Source organism: Scomber japonicus, chromosome 4 (assembly GCF_027409825.1).
Source record: "Scomber japonicus isolate fScoJap1 chromosome 4, fScoJap1.pri, whole genome shotgun sequence".
Taxonomy (NCBI): Eukaryota; Metazoa; Chordata; class Actinopteri; order Scombriformes; family Scombridae; genus Scomber; species Scomber japonicus.
The window spans coordinates 25585543-25606159 of NC_070581.1; the positions used below are offsets into that span (position 1 = coordinate 25585543).

The window sequence follows — 20617 nt, forward strand, 5'->3', positions numbered from 1 at the left end:
ATATTACATCATATATAAAACAAAATTTTGGCTTTAAAAGGAACTATTATAGCTATTTGATTTTTCCTACTTTGCCTAAATAGCTTAATAAATTTAACCAGGTCAACCCCAACCGAGCAGCAAGATTAGCTTCTGTTGTTTTTAAAAATTCAAAACTTATGCCAGGATTTCCTTGGAATGAAGGTTTAAAGTCTGACACCGTTTGGTCAAAGTTTTGGGGACATCTTTTGAATTCAGCTCGATAAATATCATCCATCATCCTCCCTGGTTAGTTTCTGTTTCACACAAACTCAAAGGAAAGCTGGTGACCCTGGTGTATTGCTTGCACAAGCCCCACATGCTGTATGCACACATGCATTCTTACATCTGTGTAAGTGACATGTTCATTAATTAGTTCATTTAAAACAATTGAAAGTAATTTTTGCCATGCACTTTTTATAAGTAGCTAAATCTTCAAGCTCCAGTTTCTCTGACTTTTCAAATATCTGAAAACTATTAGAAAAAGAAAGGCATTTTAATCTAATCAGAAGAGTTAAGACGTATAGTTAAGGGCCTCTTATTACACTGCATAGTTATTTGCTGTACAATACATTTACATTACTGACTAAAGCATTAAAAAAAAACAACCTTCAACCAGTTACTTAATTACATAATCTCATCTATAGAGTGAAGAAAATCCTGGATCGTCAGCCTCCACTGAAGCCCTTGTAACATCACAGCGTCTGCTTGTCACTGTTACCGAGACAGTACACAGTGGCAACATTACACAAGGGGAATGTCACGCCCTAAAACCAACATTTCCTTCCCACAATACAAAAAGAGCAAGATGTGAGGAGTGAGAACAATGTTACATCAAGTTGGCACGTAACTTTGGAGTATCTGCGTCTGTTAAACTCCGAGAGAGACAGATCCCAGAAAGACAGAATAATCATCGCAGCAACGCAAAGAAGAAGAAGAAAAAAGTAAAAAACATACACACACAAGTACTGCATCTGCGGCATGTAAGGCAGCTCGACAAAACTGCATGTGTCTCTTTCCTGACTGCTAATGAGTCAGAATCTAAAATGCTTTTCACTTAAGACACATGATCATCTGAGAAGATTACCTAGCAAGGCCCAGAGCGACACAGACACATTTCCTTAATGGCCTAGAATCAACACTGACTAAAGTTACACACGTTAATGTCAGTTTTTCCTATCAAATTACTTCCTTGTTAACACTTTTCCTGAAAATTGATTAATCTTCTGAGTTTCCTTTATCATTAGACACTGAAATCTACTTTTTTACAATGCAGATATCATCCAGAAAGTTTCAATCTGACAGCCAATTTGGCATTTATTCTTTTTGGTTTGTTTTCTGAGCTGTCAGACTTGTCGTTTAGCATCCTGGTGAGATGATTTTGGCATTAAAGTGTAACTGTAATCATTGTTTCAGACTGACAAAGCCATGACTGACCTATTAAATATGGCTGCGTCTTGGTTTGAAGCGAGTAGCTAGAAGCAACGGCGGGTACTGGTTGAATATTTGTTGTAAAAAAAATCACATATTATTATCACCTCTGGTTTAAAAAAAAAAGTTCCTACAGTGTGCAGCTGAACCCAAAATGGTCAAAAAAATGTAACAGTAATTAACCAATTTGTTCTTTAGCTATTAACATTGGTAAAGCATCTGAAAACCCTGTTTCACCCCCGACTGTACTACTTACTACTTACCCCTTAATCCAATTCTATCACTTACACATTAAAACAGACTCAAAGACCGATCCAGAGAAAATAAAGCAGCACTAAATATAATTCGATCTATCACCTCTCCAAATGAACAGCGGTGGCTCTGAAGGAGGTAAAAAAAGAAAAAGAAAAAAAGTGTTGGTTTTTTTTGTCCTCTTTCAAGTATTCTTGATCGGGATTGTTTGAATTTTCTGAAGTGAGTTGAAATCTTTTAATCTCTTTGGAAAGCGATTGCAAATTTATGCGTCTGACCAATTGTTCTTTCCAAAAAGCCTTCTGTTAAACACCTCAAAAAAAAACAAAAAAAAAAACTGATGAGTTGTGTTAGACATACACAGAGTATATAAGGATATATTGCAATTTGAGTTGATGATCTCCATCGTGAGTTATGAAAAAAAAATAAAAATCCATCAACAAAGCCCTCCTCTTGAAAAACAGACAAAATGTGCAAGACTTAAAGCTATGGCATCAGAAATTGTTAGTTTTTTCTTCCAATGGATTACAGTTTAAAGTGAGGCAAAGAGGGGATGAGAAGCCTGGACGGAGCCAGCGTCTTCTGAGGTAGGGTGCAGTTAGCCTGCGGCGTTACTTGACTTTATGAGCCCATTTCAGGTCGTCCGATCTGGGCTTCTCTCCCGTCACACTCTGGATAATATCCTCCAGGTTCCTCCAGAAACCCAGCTTCTCCAGCGGGTAGTTCAGCCAACCTGGAGAGAGACACAAAAAGCTCAGTGATAAAAATAAATCTGCCAGACGCTCGTCTTCCCAAAAAAAACGAGTCCGATCGTAGTCGCGTTCTCGTGACAAACCTGTGGTGATGCAGAAGTGCGTCTCGTGTGGGGAGACGTGATGGATGCGGTGGTGCTTGCGAGGAAGGATGATGTGGCAGTCCTGCAGGAGCACGACCCAGCGGGGGAGACCGAAGTACGTGTGAGACCACTTGTGAATCTGGTTAGTGAGCGTCACAAAGATGGCCAGTGCATACAAGTAGCAGTACAAGGGGTAGATATGGTAAATCTCCGCTGGAATTAAAAAGAAGACAGAGACAAGGTGAGACAGGGGATGAATTTGTTTCTCCCAGATTAGATTAGATCAGATTTTTATGTGGAATCAAATAACAAGCCGGGTTTGTTGATACTAAACTCACCGGGGGAGAGGGTGAGAAAGTTGAAGGCCATGTTTGCGAGCGGGACTATGGTCAGCATGCAGTTGTCACCATTGGTTTCAATGAAGTCGTGACGGGTGATGGCTGTGGGGTCGATGTGGTGCTCTCTAAATGGTCGTATAAAGGCCTGCGGGACAGATGGGACAGTAGAGAGCAAGGTGAAAAAAAACCCCTGGAAATACAGAAAAATGCTTCCTTTCAAAACACTTTAGATTATTTAGAGTAATGAATCATAGATATTTTACCTTTCCAACGATGGGTAGATCCACTGACCCCCACGTATCAGCACCCCAGTGAACGAGTCCTGACGCAAAGTCTGCGGTGAGTATTCCTGCCACTGAAGGACGAAGATGACAGAATCAATCAAACGAGCTTCATCTACATTATTAATCTTAAGGTTGATTCGTACACTAAATATTTTAATAGCTTACCAATGCCCAACATGATGGACCAAAAATGTCCCAGGTGGAAATTGGCAAGGAGGTGAATGAAATTGAAGGCCATGAGAGAGAAGCAGAGGCAGACACTTATCCATTCTTGACATCTTTTGCCTTAAAGATAGAAAAAAGAAAAAAAAAACACAGATAACACATCAATCATATCGTAAAAACGTCTCTGAGTCCAACGTGAAGCTGAACCCTAACGCGTAATCCAAACCAAAAAATGTCCAAAGGTCAGTGAATTAGTCAGCATAACTTTTTACAACAGTGGGGTATAGCCTAATCTTACTGCTGCACTTTGCTTGTCAAATGACTCTCAAGTGAGCAGCTGAGCTTGAAATACTAGTCCACACAAAGAAGCTTATTAATGACCAGGGCAGGTAAAAAAGTCTGATCTCCAATGCAGCCAAAAGTTATCAGATAAAGCTCCTTATCTGATAGGGGGAGCTCAAAAGGCATCATGTATTTATTAAATGGGCGTTAACATTGTGTGGAAAAGTTCAAATGTCATGACTAAAAAAGGTGGGAGGGCTGGCACAACAAGACGTGGAGCTATACTCAGAGCATTAATTGCAGGTTTTTGTTGTTGCTTGGCTCCCCTTTAAGTAAGCTCAACACAATAACAGTATTATGAAAGGTCAGGGCGGCTCAGTAGCTTCTGCTGAGAGCCTAAAGCAGAGGCAGAGCATTTACCTAACCTCTGCTTGATGCTCCAAATGTCAAAGGACAAACAAGCAGCGACTCAAAAGCACCAAATTCAACACACATGATTCCCATTGTGTAACGACAAGCGGCGTGGCTGCAACAAGCTGCTTCTTTTGCTTTTTTTTCATGTCATTTCATTACAGTAATTAAAGATTATCTGATTTTTTTAAGTAGCTCCTCCAAGCTTGTCACTTTGTAACTAAATAAAGCCTGACGTTATGTCACGCCACTTACAGACACTTGAACCAGGAGGGAGCGAGCCTCGGTGAGGACGGAGCTGCAGCAGACATCCACTCACCTGGAGAGTATAAATTAGCCAGCTCTCGGGCACCGGCGTGTTGTGGGCCCCATCTGGCCGAGCCCCGACCCGGCCCCTGCGGTTCGGGGCTCTGTGTTTCTACTTCACAGCCTTTCTCGTTCACCATTCTCGCCATTTCTCCTCCACTGTGTGGGCCCGCCCAGCCACTTCAGCGTCTCTACTCACAGCCGGGAACCAACGGAGTCATCGGCTTTTCTCGGCCCACAGACAGCGAGGACTTCTCCACCAATCATGAGAGAGCCGATGAGCGCAGCAGGCAATCAGAGAGGCGGAAAGTGTAACCCAAGCGACGGATTGACCAATGGGGATAGCGAGCGGGGAAAGACCGCATTTCCTGACCCCACCCGTCCTGCCTGGAGCCCGCTGTGTGTCAGCCCTCTGCTGGATGTACAGCAGATGGAGCTCTCTCTCCTCTAAGACCATTAAAAACTACAACAGGTGTTACAGATTTATGTGATACATCTGCTTCACTTATGAAAAAGAACAGCAGTGGTGGAAGAATTTTTAAAAAGTGGAAAAGTACAACATTACATTTAAAAAACATGCATGGAAAATTCTACCTAAGAAAAAGTAGATAAAAATAGCAGCAAGATGTAGCCTAGTTTAGTATTACAATAAGAGTAGGCTACGTAATATGAGTGATATAGTTAAAGTATTACAGTAAAAGTAGTGGTTTGGTCCGTCTGACTGTTTTATTATTATATATGACATCATTAGATTATTAATAGTGAAGCAGCAGTGTTAGAGCAGCATGTTACTGTTGTAGCTGCTGGAGGTGGAGCTAGTTTACACTACTTTATATCCAGTTTAGTCCAGTGGTTCCCAAAGGCCCCTCCAAAGGGTCAGCAGATAAATGTGAGGGGTCATGAGGCGATTAATGGGAGAGGAGAGAAGAAAAAAAAGAGTCCTGATACAGAAATGTGTTTGCAGTTTTTTTTACTTTTTCTCTAATCTGATTTTTGAAAGAAATCACTATTTGGTGGAGCTGTTAACAACTCATAGACATCTGAAAGTAACCCTGACTACACACTGCTTTTTGTAGGACGTCAAAAAACATAAAGGTTGGAAACTACTGGTTTAATCTTTAACAACGTGTTGTATTTTAAAAGCTTGTTATATTATCCATCTTCATCTGAAAAGTAACTAAAGCTGTCAAATAAATGAAGTGGAGTAGAAAGTACAATATTTCCGTCTGAAACATATTGGAGTGGAGTATAAAGTAGCATCACATGGAAATATTCAAATAAAGCTCTCTCTAAAGGTCCCTCAGAGTAAATGTACTTACTTACTTTACACCACTCTTTAATAGACACGAATAGCCACAACTAACAAAATGTGTGACCCTGCTGTAAATATCATAGGTTCATTGTTTGGAGTGATGGGATATGTAACATAAGTACATTCACTCAAGTACTGAACTCTACAATATCAAGGTACTTGTGCATCACTTGTGTATTTACATTTTATGCCACATTATACTTCTGTTCCTCTACTCCACTACATTTTTATTGGGAATTATTGCACTTTTTATTCTACCACATTAATCTGACAGTTATAGTGGCACATTCAGGTACACACAAAACACATGACCATCTTATATTGTATTTTTATTGATTTGACAGCACAATTGTTTACAAATTAATTCAAATGAACTCCACCCTGATCGGCTGCAACATGTAAGTGTTTCTTACATATCAGATATAATAAAAAAGTACAGTACATGATACTATGACAATGTGAAAGCATGAGTATGTGGTGCTGATACGGTGCTGATCGTACACTTCCTTTTTTAAAGTAGTGTTAAGTACTATAATGGACTATATTTTTGCAAAGTGGTATTTTTACTTTTATTCCAGTATTTGTGTTCTTCCAAATGTTTGTACAAGACTGGATTGTGTAATTTCACTGTGATTACAATCATTTGATCTAATAGAGTAGAAACAAGCGGAAACTGCCACCCTGCTCTATACTGGCACCTCTAAATCTCTGAAGCTCGTAGGTGGATTTTATCACTTCAACACAAAGCCGACTAGTTGTTTCCAGCCTCTGTGTTAAACTAAGCTTCATATTTCCCAAAACACTTAGCTTTACTATTTGGAAAACGCAAGGGGCGGGTGATGTTATCCTCAGCACAGAATTACTCATCAGATTTTAGATCTGTGGGTCTTAAAATGAAGCTGATGTGTGTCGGTTTCTGTATGAGCTTGCTGGTTCACAACAGACTCGGCGTAATTGATTAGTGGGTGCCGAGCAGCACGTTTTTGCCTCAGGGCAGCTTTACAAATTAATTTGGCTGTGTGTGTGTGTGTGTGTGTGTGTGTGTCCCTTCTAGGTCAGTATATTTGGAGAATACCATGAAACACCAGTGTTTAAGATTATAGCACTTTGCTTTAGATAATGAGCATTAAATATGAAAGACACAAGATAGTTATAGAAGCTATTTATACGTTTGTGTGTTGATTTATTAATAATTAGTATATGTTTTAAGTGCTTGGTGACTCTAGATAGCCTATTTGCTTAATGCATATTGCATTTACATTTCTTTTGATGGTCATGTGTTTAGTGTAATTGTTTGCTTGTTTAGAATATTTAGGTTTATTCTACTAGTATTTTGTTAGTTTTGGTTTATTTTTGGGAATTGGAGCACTTCATGTTACACAGGTAAAGGACTGACATGCACCTGAAAGGGTCTTTGTGTTTTTAGCAGAGCAAGAGAGACAACAGGAGCCACCATTTGTTTGTTCTTTTGTACGTTTGTTTACATTTGATAAATAAACTTTAAAAATAAAAAAAAAAGCTCAAGGACTTTGTATGGACACTGGACTGAACCACTTACTGCATCAGTGACCTTTTTATTCTGTTCGCCACTAAAATAGTAACGAGAAAAACTGGATTTGCAAAACATTACCTTAAAAAAAAAGTGAGTTAAGAGAAGTTTTATTTCCTTTCAAGTTTCAGTTAAACTGGATAATCTGATAGTGAGGTATCAACTACTTCAAAGTTTAGTAGCAAAGAGAGCAAATGATTGTTCTTTTTTCATCTGAACTCGAGCATTACATCCAGTGCACGCTGGTCAGCTGATCTGAGAGACTTAAAATATCTAAATGGACACAGATGATTCAAAACTATGACATGTAGAACTTCATAGATAATAATACAATATCTTTATTTATATTGCATTTTTCAAAAAACAGTTACAAAGTGCTTTAAAATAAAATATAACTTAACATTTAAAAGGCAAAAATAACTTAAACGTCATAAAAAACTAAGCACATTATAAAAGCACAAATAAAGTAAAATACATAAAATGATGATAACTAAACATTTTGGGGAGAGGCCATAATGTGCTGCCTGCGTTTCGTCTTGGAGTTGTTGTGCTCTCTTTTGGGATTAATGTTGGAAAAGGGGGGAGGACGTGTTTCTGGGAAGAGCAACAGATGTTTCTTTTTTCAACATAATCAAACAGAAAGTGTTTCTGGCTCCACAGAATCGAAACTGGAACATGTTTAAGAGGCATGTTTGGCTCGATGCTGATTATAGTTAATATGCAATCCCAACATCAACCATAAGATGGCGGTAAGTCTTCACAGTACTATACTTACTGGCTTTGATCTCAGCTCGATAATAAGAGTGGTGAGTCAAGTCAAGAGCAGCCAGCGTAACCAAACATTAAGACTTATTAGACTTAAGCAACACTATGATCTGTTTTGGCACCTGAGCCACCTGAGTCACTATATCCGGCAATTATTGCACATTTGTGGTCTACTGAAATGGATTTGAATTGTTCCAGCTAAATTCAACTGCACAAAACCATGATGCAACGCCACAAAAACCTTGGATCGTATAGAAGAAAATTGAAAACATGAACCAGCTGACGATATTTCTCATCAGACCCAACCCTGACCCTTCCACAGCACTTGAGTGGATGCATCATCATCTTGTATAGTTTACGCACACAACAACAGCCGCACACTCACAGAGAAACTGGTTCAAATTCGTTTGTGGCTATTTTAGGGGGAAAACAGCTGTCATGAGACGCGTCCGGCGCGGCTTCCATGTGCATCGTTGTTATGAGATGATTACGCATGAACTCGGTGAAGCGTAAACAAGCTAGAAAAGGGTGAACATGTCAAAACGTAGTGGGATTTTTCCATTATCTGAAAAGTGTGCCTTCAGAGGGCGTGTCAACAAATGCTAGTTTTAAGTCCTTGTTGCATTTTTTGTTATGGTTATGTCGCTCGCGTCTCGTGGTTAAGTGGCTGATGTTGGTTCCCTTTTCTTTCTGCCCAAACTACAACTAACACAAGTGCCACACACACATAGGAAAGCCAGACGAATTTCACCGAGTCCGTTTTTATGATCTCAAAACAGATATTGCGATATCAATGCTGGAAAAGTCATCCACAAGCAGCACAGGTTGTCCGGGTTGGTTGCACGCTGTGCGTCACGCACCTGCCCAGCTTAACTCCGCCCCTCGCATGTAATAAAACCTCCGGAGTCAGGAAGACCTGTCAATTCCTCCCAATCCATGAGCCTCTTCAAAGTAGTTTGACTGCGTAACCAAAGACAGACAGTGACACACAGGGATTTAAACGACTCACATTCCGACTCTTGAGCCATTTCACAACCAAAGGCAACTTAACCAAGACCACTGTGGGCGCCTCATCTCAGCCCTCCATGCTCCTGCAATCCGGCGGGTGTTAAGATCCATGGAAGTAGCCGGCTTCTACGACGAGGGCAGCTTTGCTATCCACAGTAGAGACAGCATTATCAGTCCCATCAACGGCGGCAACTCTTACTGGAGGCTCGGCGACTCGATGACGGAGCTGGGCATTGAAGAGCGGGAGAGAGCGATAGACTTCAGTGTTTACCTGGACTCAGCTTTGCACTATCCGCAGCTGGCGGCGCAGACGCAACAGCAGCAGCAGCAGCAGGGGGACGTTTTCTCAGATTTCCTGGCGGAGAACAAGATCAAGAGAGTTGCAGCGAACTACAAGAACTACACGCTGCTGAGCGAGCTGGAGACGAGTCAGAGAGACAACTTGAGGGACCCCAGGGAGCCCTACGCGCTGGGTTACACCGAGCTGCAGGAGACCCGGGTGGATAGTGTGCTCAGCCCTGATCTCGTCGGGACCCGCTACAGATCTGCTGTTGCTGCTGCTGCTGCTGCCGCTGCTGAGAGAGACGACAGCCAGGAAGACGTAAAAATGGAGAACGGGTCGTCTGGTTTTGACATGAGGTCCTACCTTCATTACCAGTCCACCAGTGGCAGTCTTGGAAACATCTCCACTGCGTCCTCGACTTGCTCCAGCCCGCCCGGCACACCTGCCCCGTCAGGTAAAAGCAGGTCACCATCGCACGGTGGCAAAATGTCCAGCGGGAAGTCAAAGAAGCGCCTGGACAAGGACAGTGACGAGTACAAGCAGAGGCGGGAGAGGAACAACCTCGCCGTGAGGAAGAGCAGGGACAAAGCCAAAATGCGCAACTTGGAGACTCAACATAAAGTGCTGGAACTGGCCGCAGAGAACGATCGTTTACAAAAGCGTGTGGAGCAGCTGTCCAGAGAGCTGGCCACCCTGCGCAACCTGCTCTCTGCCACCGGACAATGTTAAAAAACCTCCACCCAGAGACTCCATGCGGCCCTCTTGGGGCTGCTTGTCTAATCATTGATGGACTTTAGAGCCGGAGGTGATCCACTGAGCAAGGGTTGAAAACGGTACGCTACACGGGTGAAGAAAGCGGCCACCAGTTTACAAGGACACTTTGAATGGGACTGAAGATGTGGGTGCATGTATTGCGCAATCATTCTCAACATGTCACCTTAGCTTTTTTTCCCCTCTCAGATGTAATTTGTGTATATGCAGTATTTCTGTGCAGGTTTTGAAAGTGAATTTATACATTTTTTGTGTATCTGGAGCAATGGTTGTCAAGGGGGAAGAGTTGTGCTGCAGTGAAATGATGCAACTCTTTGTAATACTATAGGCAATGAATGAAATAAGTCTAATTATTTAATATTAAAATGGTGAAATGCTTTAATTGTACTTGATATTTTATTGAATTAAACAGATTTCTACTTTGTTAAAACAATTTTATTTGTAATTTCTTCTTTTCTGTCCTTTTTGAAGGCGGTGTTGGCTCAGACAGACAGACAGACAGGCAGACAGGAGTTGCCTTAAATATTCACACTCATGACAGTCAGACTGTGTATTATGTTTTTCACCAGAAAATATGGCCATTTTTCAAAAAATGGCTCAAGTATAAGGCAAATTTGCATCCTTTTATCCCAACATTGAAAGCCACACAACATACAGTAGGAATATGATGGTGCTTTTTTACCTTAATTGAATTTTGTACATGTACAGACATTTTAATGATACCTCAGATTACCAACATCATTATTTATTATCATTTTATTACACCAAGACACAGAATTACATCCAGTGCAGTTGTACCTTCACAGTTACTGAATAGAGAACAGGCCTGCTAAATGGGGATTGTAAAATAACATTTTGCTGTTGTCTTTCAATAAAAAAAAAGGTAATGCAATCCCTCAAAATGTGTTTATCTGACCAAGAAAAAGCAAGAAAGAGACTCTCCCCATGATTACTGGGTAACTCTTAACACCACTAACATTTTTATGCCTCTGTTTATTCAGTGATTTGACACAAAAGTCTTCAGATCCTGAATCAACAGTTTTATGCTGAAATGATACTGCTGATAGCAGCAAAAAAAAGGGAAAAAAAGGGACTCGGTCAAACAGCATGCAGCACAGAAATGTTAGCTTTATCTTTAGCGCACTGCTCTGTCAATAGTCTGCTGGGTCCACTGGCCCGGAGAGGGGTTCAAGGTTGCATAGAAATTAATCAGCAACTAACCTCCTCACACCACCTCAGGTCACGCTTCCAACAGCCGAGACCTGGGAGTCAGTGCGGTAAAGAGAGATATGAATAATCCTGAGCAAACCTCATTCAAGCCTCAAGTGGAAAACACTCAATAGAAAATGTAGAAGTTAAAAATGGGAGTGACAGGGTTAGGTTTGTCCAGACATTATAAGATAAGATGACAATTGATTTGCAGTGGAATTTACCGAGCCCTCTGACTGCATTTCTACTGTGTGCACAAAATGAAACGTATCTGTCATGAATAAGCAAACCCCAGACAAGAGGAGATAAAGAAAGGAGCAGGGAGCATGGTGGGATTTGCAGGTGATCTGTGACAATTCAAGGTGTGTGTGTGTGTGGGGGGGGGGAGTGTTTTCTCACTTAAAGCAGCACAGAAAGAAAAAACACCTCTGCTAGTTTACTATACTGGTACTGTGGAGGAGAAAAAAAGCCATGTTATATTCTCTAAATTAAAACTTTGTCCTGCTATTTTTCAGTGTGGTGAGAGAGATGACATTTTGAATACAGTGGATATTTCAACACACTCAGAGATGAACAGTTCAGCTGTTGCGCAATATCCTCCCTTTCCAACACATCACCACTCGAAGAATGTACACCCACAGTAAAATAAGACATTGTTATCCTGCATGTACATGACAATAGCTCTCTAAGTAGTTGTGGCTTGGCTTAAGGCCTTACTTGGTTACAAAACAATGCAAGCAACAAGATGTTCTTAAGAAATATAACGACGAAAGTTCAAAACACATTTCATACAATCACTGCAACATGATGGTAATAGTGTGTGACTGGTTCAACATCTAACAGCCCATTGTTTTTTTGAGAGCAGAGCCTTTCTCCCGCTGCTCTCGTAGCCGTCAGTGTTGTTGGCACAGTTTCATTCAAACATTCTAGGCATTCTTTCTTCGATGACCCCTTATTTCCTATTGGAGCCCCACGCAGTCTTTCCCTGCTCCTGGATCACATGCTGACAGGAGAGAGGGAAATTCCCACACAGGATGACCTCTTTTCTTAAAAGTTTAGCCCAGCCTCCTTTTCCTCATTTTACCGTCAATGGGCAGTGTCTGTCCGTAAACTCCTCGTTGCATCACAGCTCCTCCACAAGCCAAATGGACTCCTAAAAACTCCGCTGATAAAGCAATACAAACAGACAAAAGACACACACACACACACACACACACACACACACACACACACACAGAGACACACACACACACACACATAGACACACACATAGACACACCTGTCATTCTAATGTTCACTCTGTACTAGTTGTGAAATGGTAGATTTTTTTTACCTATGAGTCACAGGAATATACTTTTAAGGCACTTATTACATGTTGTTCGTTCCTCAAAGCACGTTTTGTACATATTGTCAGCTTGGGTTTCCCAAAAGTGTTAAAAAAATGCTATTGCACAGCCTACAATTTTTTCTTAAATCTTCGATAATTTATTTTGGCTTTGGTCCAAGTTTGTTTAGTTTAGGACCAGATTCACAGATTTGTACTGTTTTACATGTTAAATTATCCTGTATAACAAAGTTAACTGGCATTATGAACAAGGAGCAAACAGAAATGTAGTTTTATGGTGACTCCACAGATTAGAGTATACAGAAACAAGTAGGACACAATGTTCATATAAATATTGCACGATCAACATCCAGATGTTACTGCACACGTCATACCAAGCACAGTGTGGCTTTATCTTCACATCTTTAGTATCAATGCAGTCATCAGACCATTAACACAATACAAAACAGCACATGACCATAAAAGCTTTTACATTTGTGGAAAAAACCACTGTCATGTTTAGAGATGAGTGAAGTTATTGAGAGTTATCTTTAGCAAGTGTATCTAAAATAATGTGTGTTTACATTTGTGTGCATGGTCTCCTTGTCTCTCCTTCCTCTGTGTGCAAATGCTGTGATGTGATTCCCCCCTTGTGTTTATGTGTAGTCCATCTAATTTCTAGGTCTCCATGGTGATATGGAGTTTGTGTGTGTTGACGGCACCTGAAAGTTGCTCGATGATGTATGTTATCAATCTATTGCTGTTTTCTCATGCTTTAATTCTGTAATTTTACTTTTTTGGTCTATTCTGTCCACAAAGCATCTATTACACATCTGTTGATCTTTTGGGAGGGATCCCTCCTCTGTTGCTCATCCTGAGGTTTGTCCAAAGGAGAGAAGGTGTTGTATTGCAGTATTGATTGAGCCAATGTGGTGATTTATGATATTAGGTTATACAAATACATTTGATTTTACTATTTTTAGCTGCAGGTTAACACACATTTGATGCTCTAGTGAGAATTAGGGTGGTGAATGGGGGATAAGTGTGCCTGCGTTCTTCATGATGAAGAGATTTGTCTCCCAGGGCAACAGTATGGCTCATTATTATGTTTTTGAGCTCTATGGCAAAGAGGAACAAGATATATCAAGCTTTAGCTATACAAATACTACTTGACAATATGATCAAATCTTTGTTGGTTTTGGTCTTTTTGTGGGATTTGATGACAATATGAAAATACAGAATATCAACAGGTTTATAGCATCCTGTCTGGTTCAGTTAGATACTACTCTCAGGTGGTTTTGATCTTATTGTGTGTCCCAGATACAGGGTCTGTTTTTGCTAATTGTTCTTCTATATCCACCAGATCACATTTAAGCTGTGGGGTACCTCAAGGTTCTGTATTAGCTCCTCTTTTGTTTTCTAAATGCTGTTTCTACGCATGATTTCTTTTCATGCCTTTGTTGATTGAAGGGATATTTCAAACTATCTGAAGCTAAATGCAGATCAAACAGAGATATTAATTTTAATGCAGTGATACGCCTACTACTCCAAATGAAATCAGAAAAAGTAGATATGGATTCTGGTCCAAACTTTCAAAGAATAGACAAACAGCAGTGTTCAGTTGTGCTGTTGAGGATCTATCCTCTTTGAATTTTTATATTTTTTTAAGTCTCACAACCTGGGGTAGACCATGTGTTGAGGCTATAGTCCTCGCTGCAGGCGACCCCGGTTCGAATCCTGTACCGAGTGGTCCTATCCTGCATGTCATTCCCCCCTCTCTGCCTCCAGTTTCCTGTCTCTCTCTACTAACCTGTACATTAAAGGCAAAAAGCCCTAAAAAATATACTTTAAAAAAAAAAGAAAGTCTCATAACCTGAATTTTAACCAAAGCAACCAAAATTTAGAGAACTTGCACTGAGTTGCAGTTAATTCAAGAGTATTTGAGAATAGGGTTTGGGTTAGAGGTTTAGAGTTAGGACACTCAGATGTTGAAATTTATTTTGTGTAAACATTTGAGCATGAAGCTATGGTTAATTTTTCAGAGAGGTGTGTTCATATCTTCATCAGTGTAGTGTAACGTGAGCCTCAAGAACCATTTACCACCTCATGACTCTCAAGTTTAGACTCACAGATAAAAGGCGGTTAAGTTGTTTGAAGTCGAAGTAACCAAACCTTTGTCATCTTTTTAGCCACAACTAAAAAGGATATTTATAAAAGTGATTTTTAACTTTTGGTGATTTTATTTAACACCGTGATTTTGCATGTTTAATTACAGTTCCTTCTTCTAAGTGAAAGGAGGACCGGATATCCGGAACATGGCTTGTAACGGGAAGCCAAACCGCCTGAGATACGGTAAACGGACCAGAACATGATCTGTCTTGAAGTGAACCAAAATTTCAACATCTTTGTCCACTTCTGCTATTTTGCCGTAGATGACTGTGAAAACACAAAACTGACGTGCAGAAGTGACTTGCGGTCACTACACAGCAAGTATCACTGCCCAGATCTTGTGTAACATCAAACCATCCTTGCAAAATGAGTGTTGGCTTAATTATTAGAGCAACATTCCTGTGTGAGAAGAGTTTATTTCAAGACACTTGCACTATATGAATGTGTAATCTATAGCCTACTTTAAGCAGAGTGACCAACAGCAGTTTCCTTACCGTAAAAAGTAAAGCACAAAGTAAAAGAACTAAAAAAACAAAGCACAAAGTAAATTAATGATGTGCCATTTGAAAAAACACTAACATCAATATGTGAATTAACCCTTCCAAAAAGTGGGTGAGGCCTTCCTTTCCACAGGACATTACAGCATGTTGCAATCTCACTGAAAACTAGTTAATTGAGGCCTCCGCCCTGAACTACAGATGACATTGGGCTTTGAGCTATATCTGGGGCTAACCATGTATTGTGCATTGTCTTGGTGTAATTCTCATGTTAAAATTATTTAGATTAGATATTCTTCATCATTGTTACATGAAGAAAATGCAACACGAGGTGCAAAGGATCCTCTAAATAAAGAAGTGTCACAAGATGCATATGTTTATGAGCTGTGAGAAGTTTTTTTTCTACTGAAGTCGTTAATGGCACAGAATGGGTAAAATTACACAGAATTTGTAAAGACATGCATGCAAGAATGGCGGGGGGGGGGGGGGGGTTAGCGTATGTTGTTTTGGGGTTTTTTTACCCTATGTAACATATTTCGACCCCTCACATTACTCTGGAGGTGTCCTCACCTTCAGGGTTACTTTGAGCTCACTATTTAAAAAGTTCTCTGGAATTATGAGTCAAATTATGAGTCTTTGTGGCTGAGCTGCAGCTGTGGGGCCCTGTGAAACACGAAAGTCTGACTAAGTTACACCATACCTTTGTCACTATAGGGTTCATACACAGTCCATCCATATGTTACGCTTTGACATAGTAGTACCTAATTTTTTTTAATATAAAAGACAGTAGTGGTAGAGGACCAATAAATCTAATATTTACCTAAAAATAGGAATAACACAATGAAAATGATCTTCACTACAATTACTGTAAAAGTGCTGCATATAAGTTTTAATACTCCAACATTGGGAATTTGGAGAAAATTGTTACTCTATGTGAGAAATCTGCCAGGTTGAAAGTTAACAAAATCAGCACAACGTACCTGAGTAGGAACATATTATGCAGAAAAGCTCACTTTTAAAGGGTTATATTGTTTGTATTGTATTATTGGATGAACATTACGGATTCATTAAGAGGCACATATCAGTTTAATTATGTATATGGTCAAAATTGAGTAAAAGAAATTACTTAACCTACAGCAGTTTAAACATCAACATTACATTTCACATACGTATCATATGATTTGTAGGTAAAATCTCAATCTGCAAAGTAATGATTAACTATAGTTAATGTAGTGAATTATGAGTATAAAGAGCAGTAAATATACTTATTTACTGTCAACACCAAACAAGAGATGACACTTTAAGTCACCCAAAAGAGGCGCTAATTCAGATTTATTGATATAATGACCTGCCAACATTTTCAATATTCAGTTAATTTGTGGTAACGAGTTCTGTCATTCATTGAGTGTCAACCCACATGAAGGAACTCGCCCACAGTCAGTCAGCAGATAGGAACCATCATTCATTTAACACTGAGACACTGCTACACTGATGCTAGAGCTAAAAAATGATGACATCCAAAAGACTTCCGAGGGGCCAAAGTTTCAAACAGTATAGAAAGTTCAGCCCACTGCACTGTTCCTCAAAGTTCTCCTCTAAAACTTTCCTAGATTTCACACTCTGACAGCGTTCAGTTGTACCAACATCCTGTTTTATTTTGACTACAAGGCCTCATAAATTGTTAATATAATGGAAGTGAAAATCCATCCCGGACCATATTAACCACATTTACCTCTGACTGTGCAAACCTCCTGCCTGAGAGGAGCATTTACTGTAAATGCTCCACATTCATTAAATCAAGGAGCGATAGATCTGAAGGTTTTATTTTTCAGAATGCTGCTGCTCGAGTTTTGACCAGAACAAAGAGGTCAGAGCACATTACTCCAGTTTTAAAGTCTTTACACTGGCTCCCAGTCAGCTATAGAATAGATTTTAAAGTTTAAAGTGCTACTGGTCTACAAATCACTGAATGGTTTAGGTCTACAATACATTAATGACATGTTAATAGAAAATAAACCATGTAGGGCTCTAAAGGGTCAGAGTTCACACACAACTGGAACAAACTACCAACAGAACTGAAATCAGTCCCAAAATGTGGAAATTTTGTTTTTATGTAAAGCATATTGAGGTGCCCCTGTGTATGAAATGTGCTGTATAAATAAAGCTGCCTTGCCATTTATCTTTGTTACTGTTTGTAGGACCTAAAAACGTTATCACAATCCTGCAAAGAGCAAAATTATTAAATCATATCTACTATTCAGAGAGGACAGATTTTAATTTTGATTAGTAATAAGAAGATAATACTTTGGGAAGTATGTTTATTTTTGTTGGGATTTTTTTGGAGGGTGAGATCTTGTGACTACATGTAAAACAGCCTGAAGGAAAATGCGTACAGTAAGTTCTCAGTTGTACCCTTATGAAATCACAGATCAGTAGTATAATATAGAGATGTGTGGGCTTTGACATGTACAAATTACGCAACAGGAAGCAGGGTGTGTTGACAAATGTGGCAGCCATGAAAACACTTTCCTCCCACACTTGCCTAACTTTGTGACCATCCTCACGTTCGGCACGTCCTACCTTTTACCTCATTCCAAGAAGTTATTGTTACATGCAGAGAATCATTGACAAGCATGTGAGCGCCTCTGTCACAGATTCAACCACATATCAGTGGACCAAATTTGCAGTCGTATGTTTCCACTGTCACTTCGATGCAAAACAATAATAACCCAAAAGAACACAGTGGTGGCATCTGTGGTGAGGCAGGTCAGTCAGCTTTGTTTATGTTTAATTATGATTCGACGTCATTAGGTGCATTCAGTGAAAGGAAGGATGCGGGAGCTTTGATGCAGGCTGAGGGGGAAGCACCAGCTCTAACTCGTATTTACGCTATGACCTACATGCATGAACTTAGCCTATGACATTCGAAGTACTATATGTCACAGTGATGTCTGTCTGACAGTTGGGGGGACAGGAACAGGAACAGGAACTGCTTAGGGGTGATGTCTCAACAGACGTAACCAGAGAAATCAGCCTCTTACTGAGTGACTGCAACCTAATGAAAACAAGAACACACTGCCTTTCCCTTTGACTCAAAAACAATCATACTGATCTGTTAGGGGGTAAAGATGTACTTGCTTTTCCATGTTGAATTCAGTAAGAGTGGTTGGGTCTACTAGTAATGAAAGGTGTATTTAAAGCCTTTACTCAAGTAGAAGTACTGATACAACAATGTAAAAATAGAAGTCAAGTGAAACTACAGAAGTTTCAGGATCATTTAGTTATTTTAAGTAAAAGGATTTATTATGCAGAAAAATGCCCCCTGTTATTACCATAAATTACTTCATTATGTTATTTATACTGATGCATTAAAATGAAAGTAACATTTTACTGTTGTAGCTACTTGAAGTGGAGCTCATTTAATCTATTTTACAGTCAATGTAGTCCTGTGGTTTTAGGGGTCAGCCCCCCCCCCCAAGGGTTCAAGAGATAAAAGTGGTAGATGATTAAGTAAGGGGAAAATATTCCCATTAATCATCTCCCACTTTGCTGGAACATAAATATGTGGTAATTTACTGGACATTTCTCTTATCTTTACTTTTCCAAAAAGAAACACTGGATAATAACTTTAGCTCTGTGCACTCTGTGCGCAGAAATGTAGAAGGGAAGTCTTCTGCTTACAACTGCTGACAAGATGCCTCAAAATAGACACTGGCTTTTTGTGAAGAGTCACAAGCCAGATAAGTTGGGAATCACTTTCATATCTATCTGACTGTTAAATATGAAGCTACAGACAGCAGCTTGTTAGCTTGTCTTAAAGACGAGACACAGGGATAAGCAGCCAGCCAAAAGTTACTAAATCCACCTTTCAGCGCCTCAAAAGCTCACTAATTAACATCTCATATCTTTTCTTTTTTTTTTAAAAATCCATACAAAAGGACCACTGCTATGCTAACCAGTTTGTGGCTGTGGCTTCATATTTACCACACAAAAGGAAGAGTGCAATCAATCTTCACATCTAAATCTAGGCAAGAAAGCAAATTAGTTCTCAAAACATTCAACTATTCATTTAACCCTTACTGCTCGGCTCAAATATGACCCATTTTTACATTTGTGAGTAATAAAAAGACGTAACACCATCTAAAACACGGCTCTTTTAGCCTGTCATTTTATGACTCTTCCTAAAGTGACCCAAAATATACAAAAATGGAAATGTGACCCGTATTTGTCTTCAAAAAAAAAATAATAATAATAAATCACCACTTACAAAAGTCCATTCTTCACATTCAGTCATTGAAATCATGAGGGCTGTTATGTTGTCCTGTTTTATTTAACATGGGACCATAAGAGTGTGACTGTGAACATTGTTTCTCTCCATAAACAACTAAAGAATAGACTCTGCTCTCTGGAAGCTTCATTAAGGATTAAGCACCCATTTATGAATGACTGATTAAGAATAAAAAACAGATTTGTGGCTCAGAAACTTAGTTTAGAGAGTTATTATGAAGGGATACTATGAGAGGAATTTAAGGGCTAACATTGTATTTATTCTTTTTTTTAAAATGCAAAACATGAATCTATAACAGTCAGATGAATGTAATGGAGTAAAAGTATAAATTTAATTAATTTAGTGTAAAATGTAGTGAAGTTGAAGTATAAAGTAGCATAAAATGGCAATACTCAAGTATTAAGTATGTACTTAAGTGCAATACTTGAATATACTGGATGTACACAGGTCGATACTGACAGCTCACTCCCTTGGCTTTGTTAAGTTTTGAAATGATATGGGCATGAAGAGACATGGTATACCTGACAGTGCACTCACACTTCCTTGTATTCAGCGTCCATTGTACAGCATGTGTGTGTGTGTGTGTGTGTGTTTGTGCGTGTATGCGTGTAGTGACTCAGGCTTTGCAGAGTCACACTTGGAAAGACCTGACTCTCCTCGCATTCAGGAATTTCCTGATCCCTACTCCACGGCTCCCTGCGAAACGATCTGCAGGGTAGAAAAGAGACTTACAGTCAAAGATCGGCCCCTCGCCCCCCACCCCCCACCCCCCTCACAGCTGGCCAGCTATTGGGAAGTTCCAGGTTAATAACTAAACTGGGGACACATGCTGGAAGAGTCAGCAGGGCAGGGCAGATATCCTTTTTGGTCGATTGTGACTGTGGAGTCAGCACTGCTCACAATTAGGCTGAGTAAGGACACACTGCGGTTTCACACAATGCACTTTTGACTTTTGACAAGTTTAGAAATGGATCTGATCAACAAAATCACAAAAATGTGTAGGCCTAGTAGATGACATCTATAGATATGACACACTGTCTAAATTACCTTTAATGTATTGTAAGTAAAGTAACAAAATGATAACAAGCTTCAGCACAAAGATAATGAGTCATGAAAACTG

The 20617-nt window shown here is 39.7% G+C and overlaps 2 protein-coding genes across 2 annotated transcripts; one reads left to right on the forward strand and one right to left on the reverse strand.

Annotated features, from left to right (window-relative positions):
* Positions 1–238: 238 nt before the first annotated feature.
* On the reverse strand, positions 239–4471 carry peds1 (plasmanylethanolamine desaturase 1). The gene is made up of 6 exons (XM_053317739.1): positions 4336–4471; positions 3324–3443; positions 3138–3229; positions 2875–3019; positions 2537–2749; positions 239–2434 (listed from the first exon to the last, which is right to left on the reverse strand). Exons 1-6 carry the CDS (start codon positions 4469–4471, stop codon positions 2313–2315), a joined length of 828 nt encoding a protein of 275 aa, XP_053173714.1. The 3' UTR covers positions 239–2312.
* A 4334-nt stretch (positions 4472–8805) lies between these two features.
* Positions 8806–10443, forward strand: cebpb (CCAAT enhancer binding protein beta). Its single transcript, XM_053317737.1, has one exon. The coding sequence runs from the start codon at positions 9066–9068 to the stop codon at positions 9966–9968; it is 903 nt and encodes a 300-aa protein (XP_053173712.1). The 5' UTR covers positions 8806–9065; the 3' UTR covers positions 9969–10443.
* The last annotated feature ends 10174 nt before the right edge of the window (positions 10444–20617 follow it).

Bases quoted from the DNA above. Each gene is read 5' to 3' on its own strand.
- peds1 (XM_053317739.1), bottom strand. From the start codon at position 4,471: ATGGCGAGAATGGTGAACGAGAAAGGCTGTGAAGTAGAAACACAGAGC. The intron at 3,444-4,335 runs GTGAGTGGATGT...TCTATCTTTAAG, and splicing joins GGCTAATTTATACTCTCCAG to GCAAAAGATGTCAAGAATGG. The intron at 2,750-2,874 runs GTGAGTTTAGTA...TTTTAATTCCAG, and splicing joins CTTTCTCACCCTCTCCCCCG to CGGAGATTTACCATATCTAC.
- cebpb (XM_053317737.1), top strand. From the start codon at position 9,066: ATGGAAGTAGCCGGCTTCTACGACGAGGGCAGCTTTGCTATCCACAGT.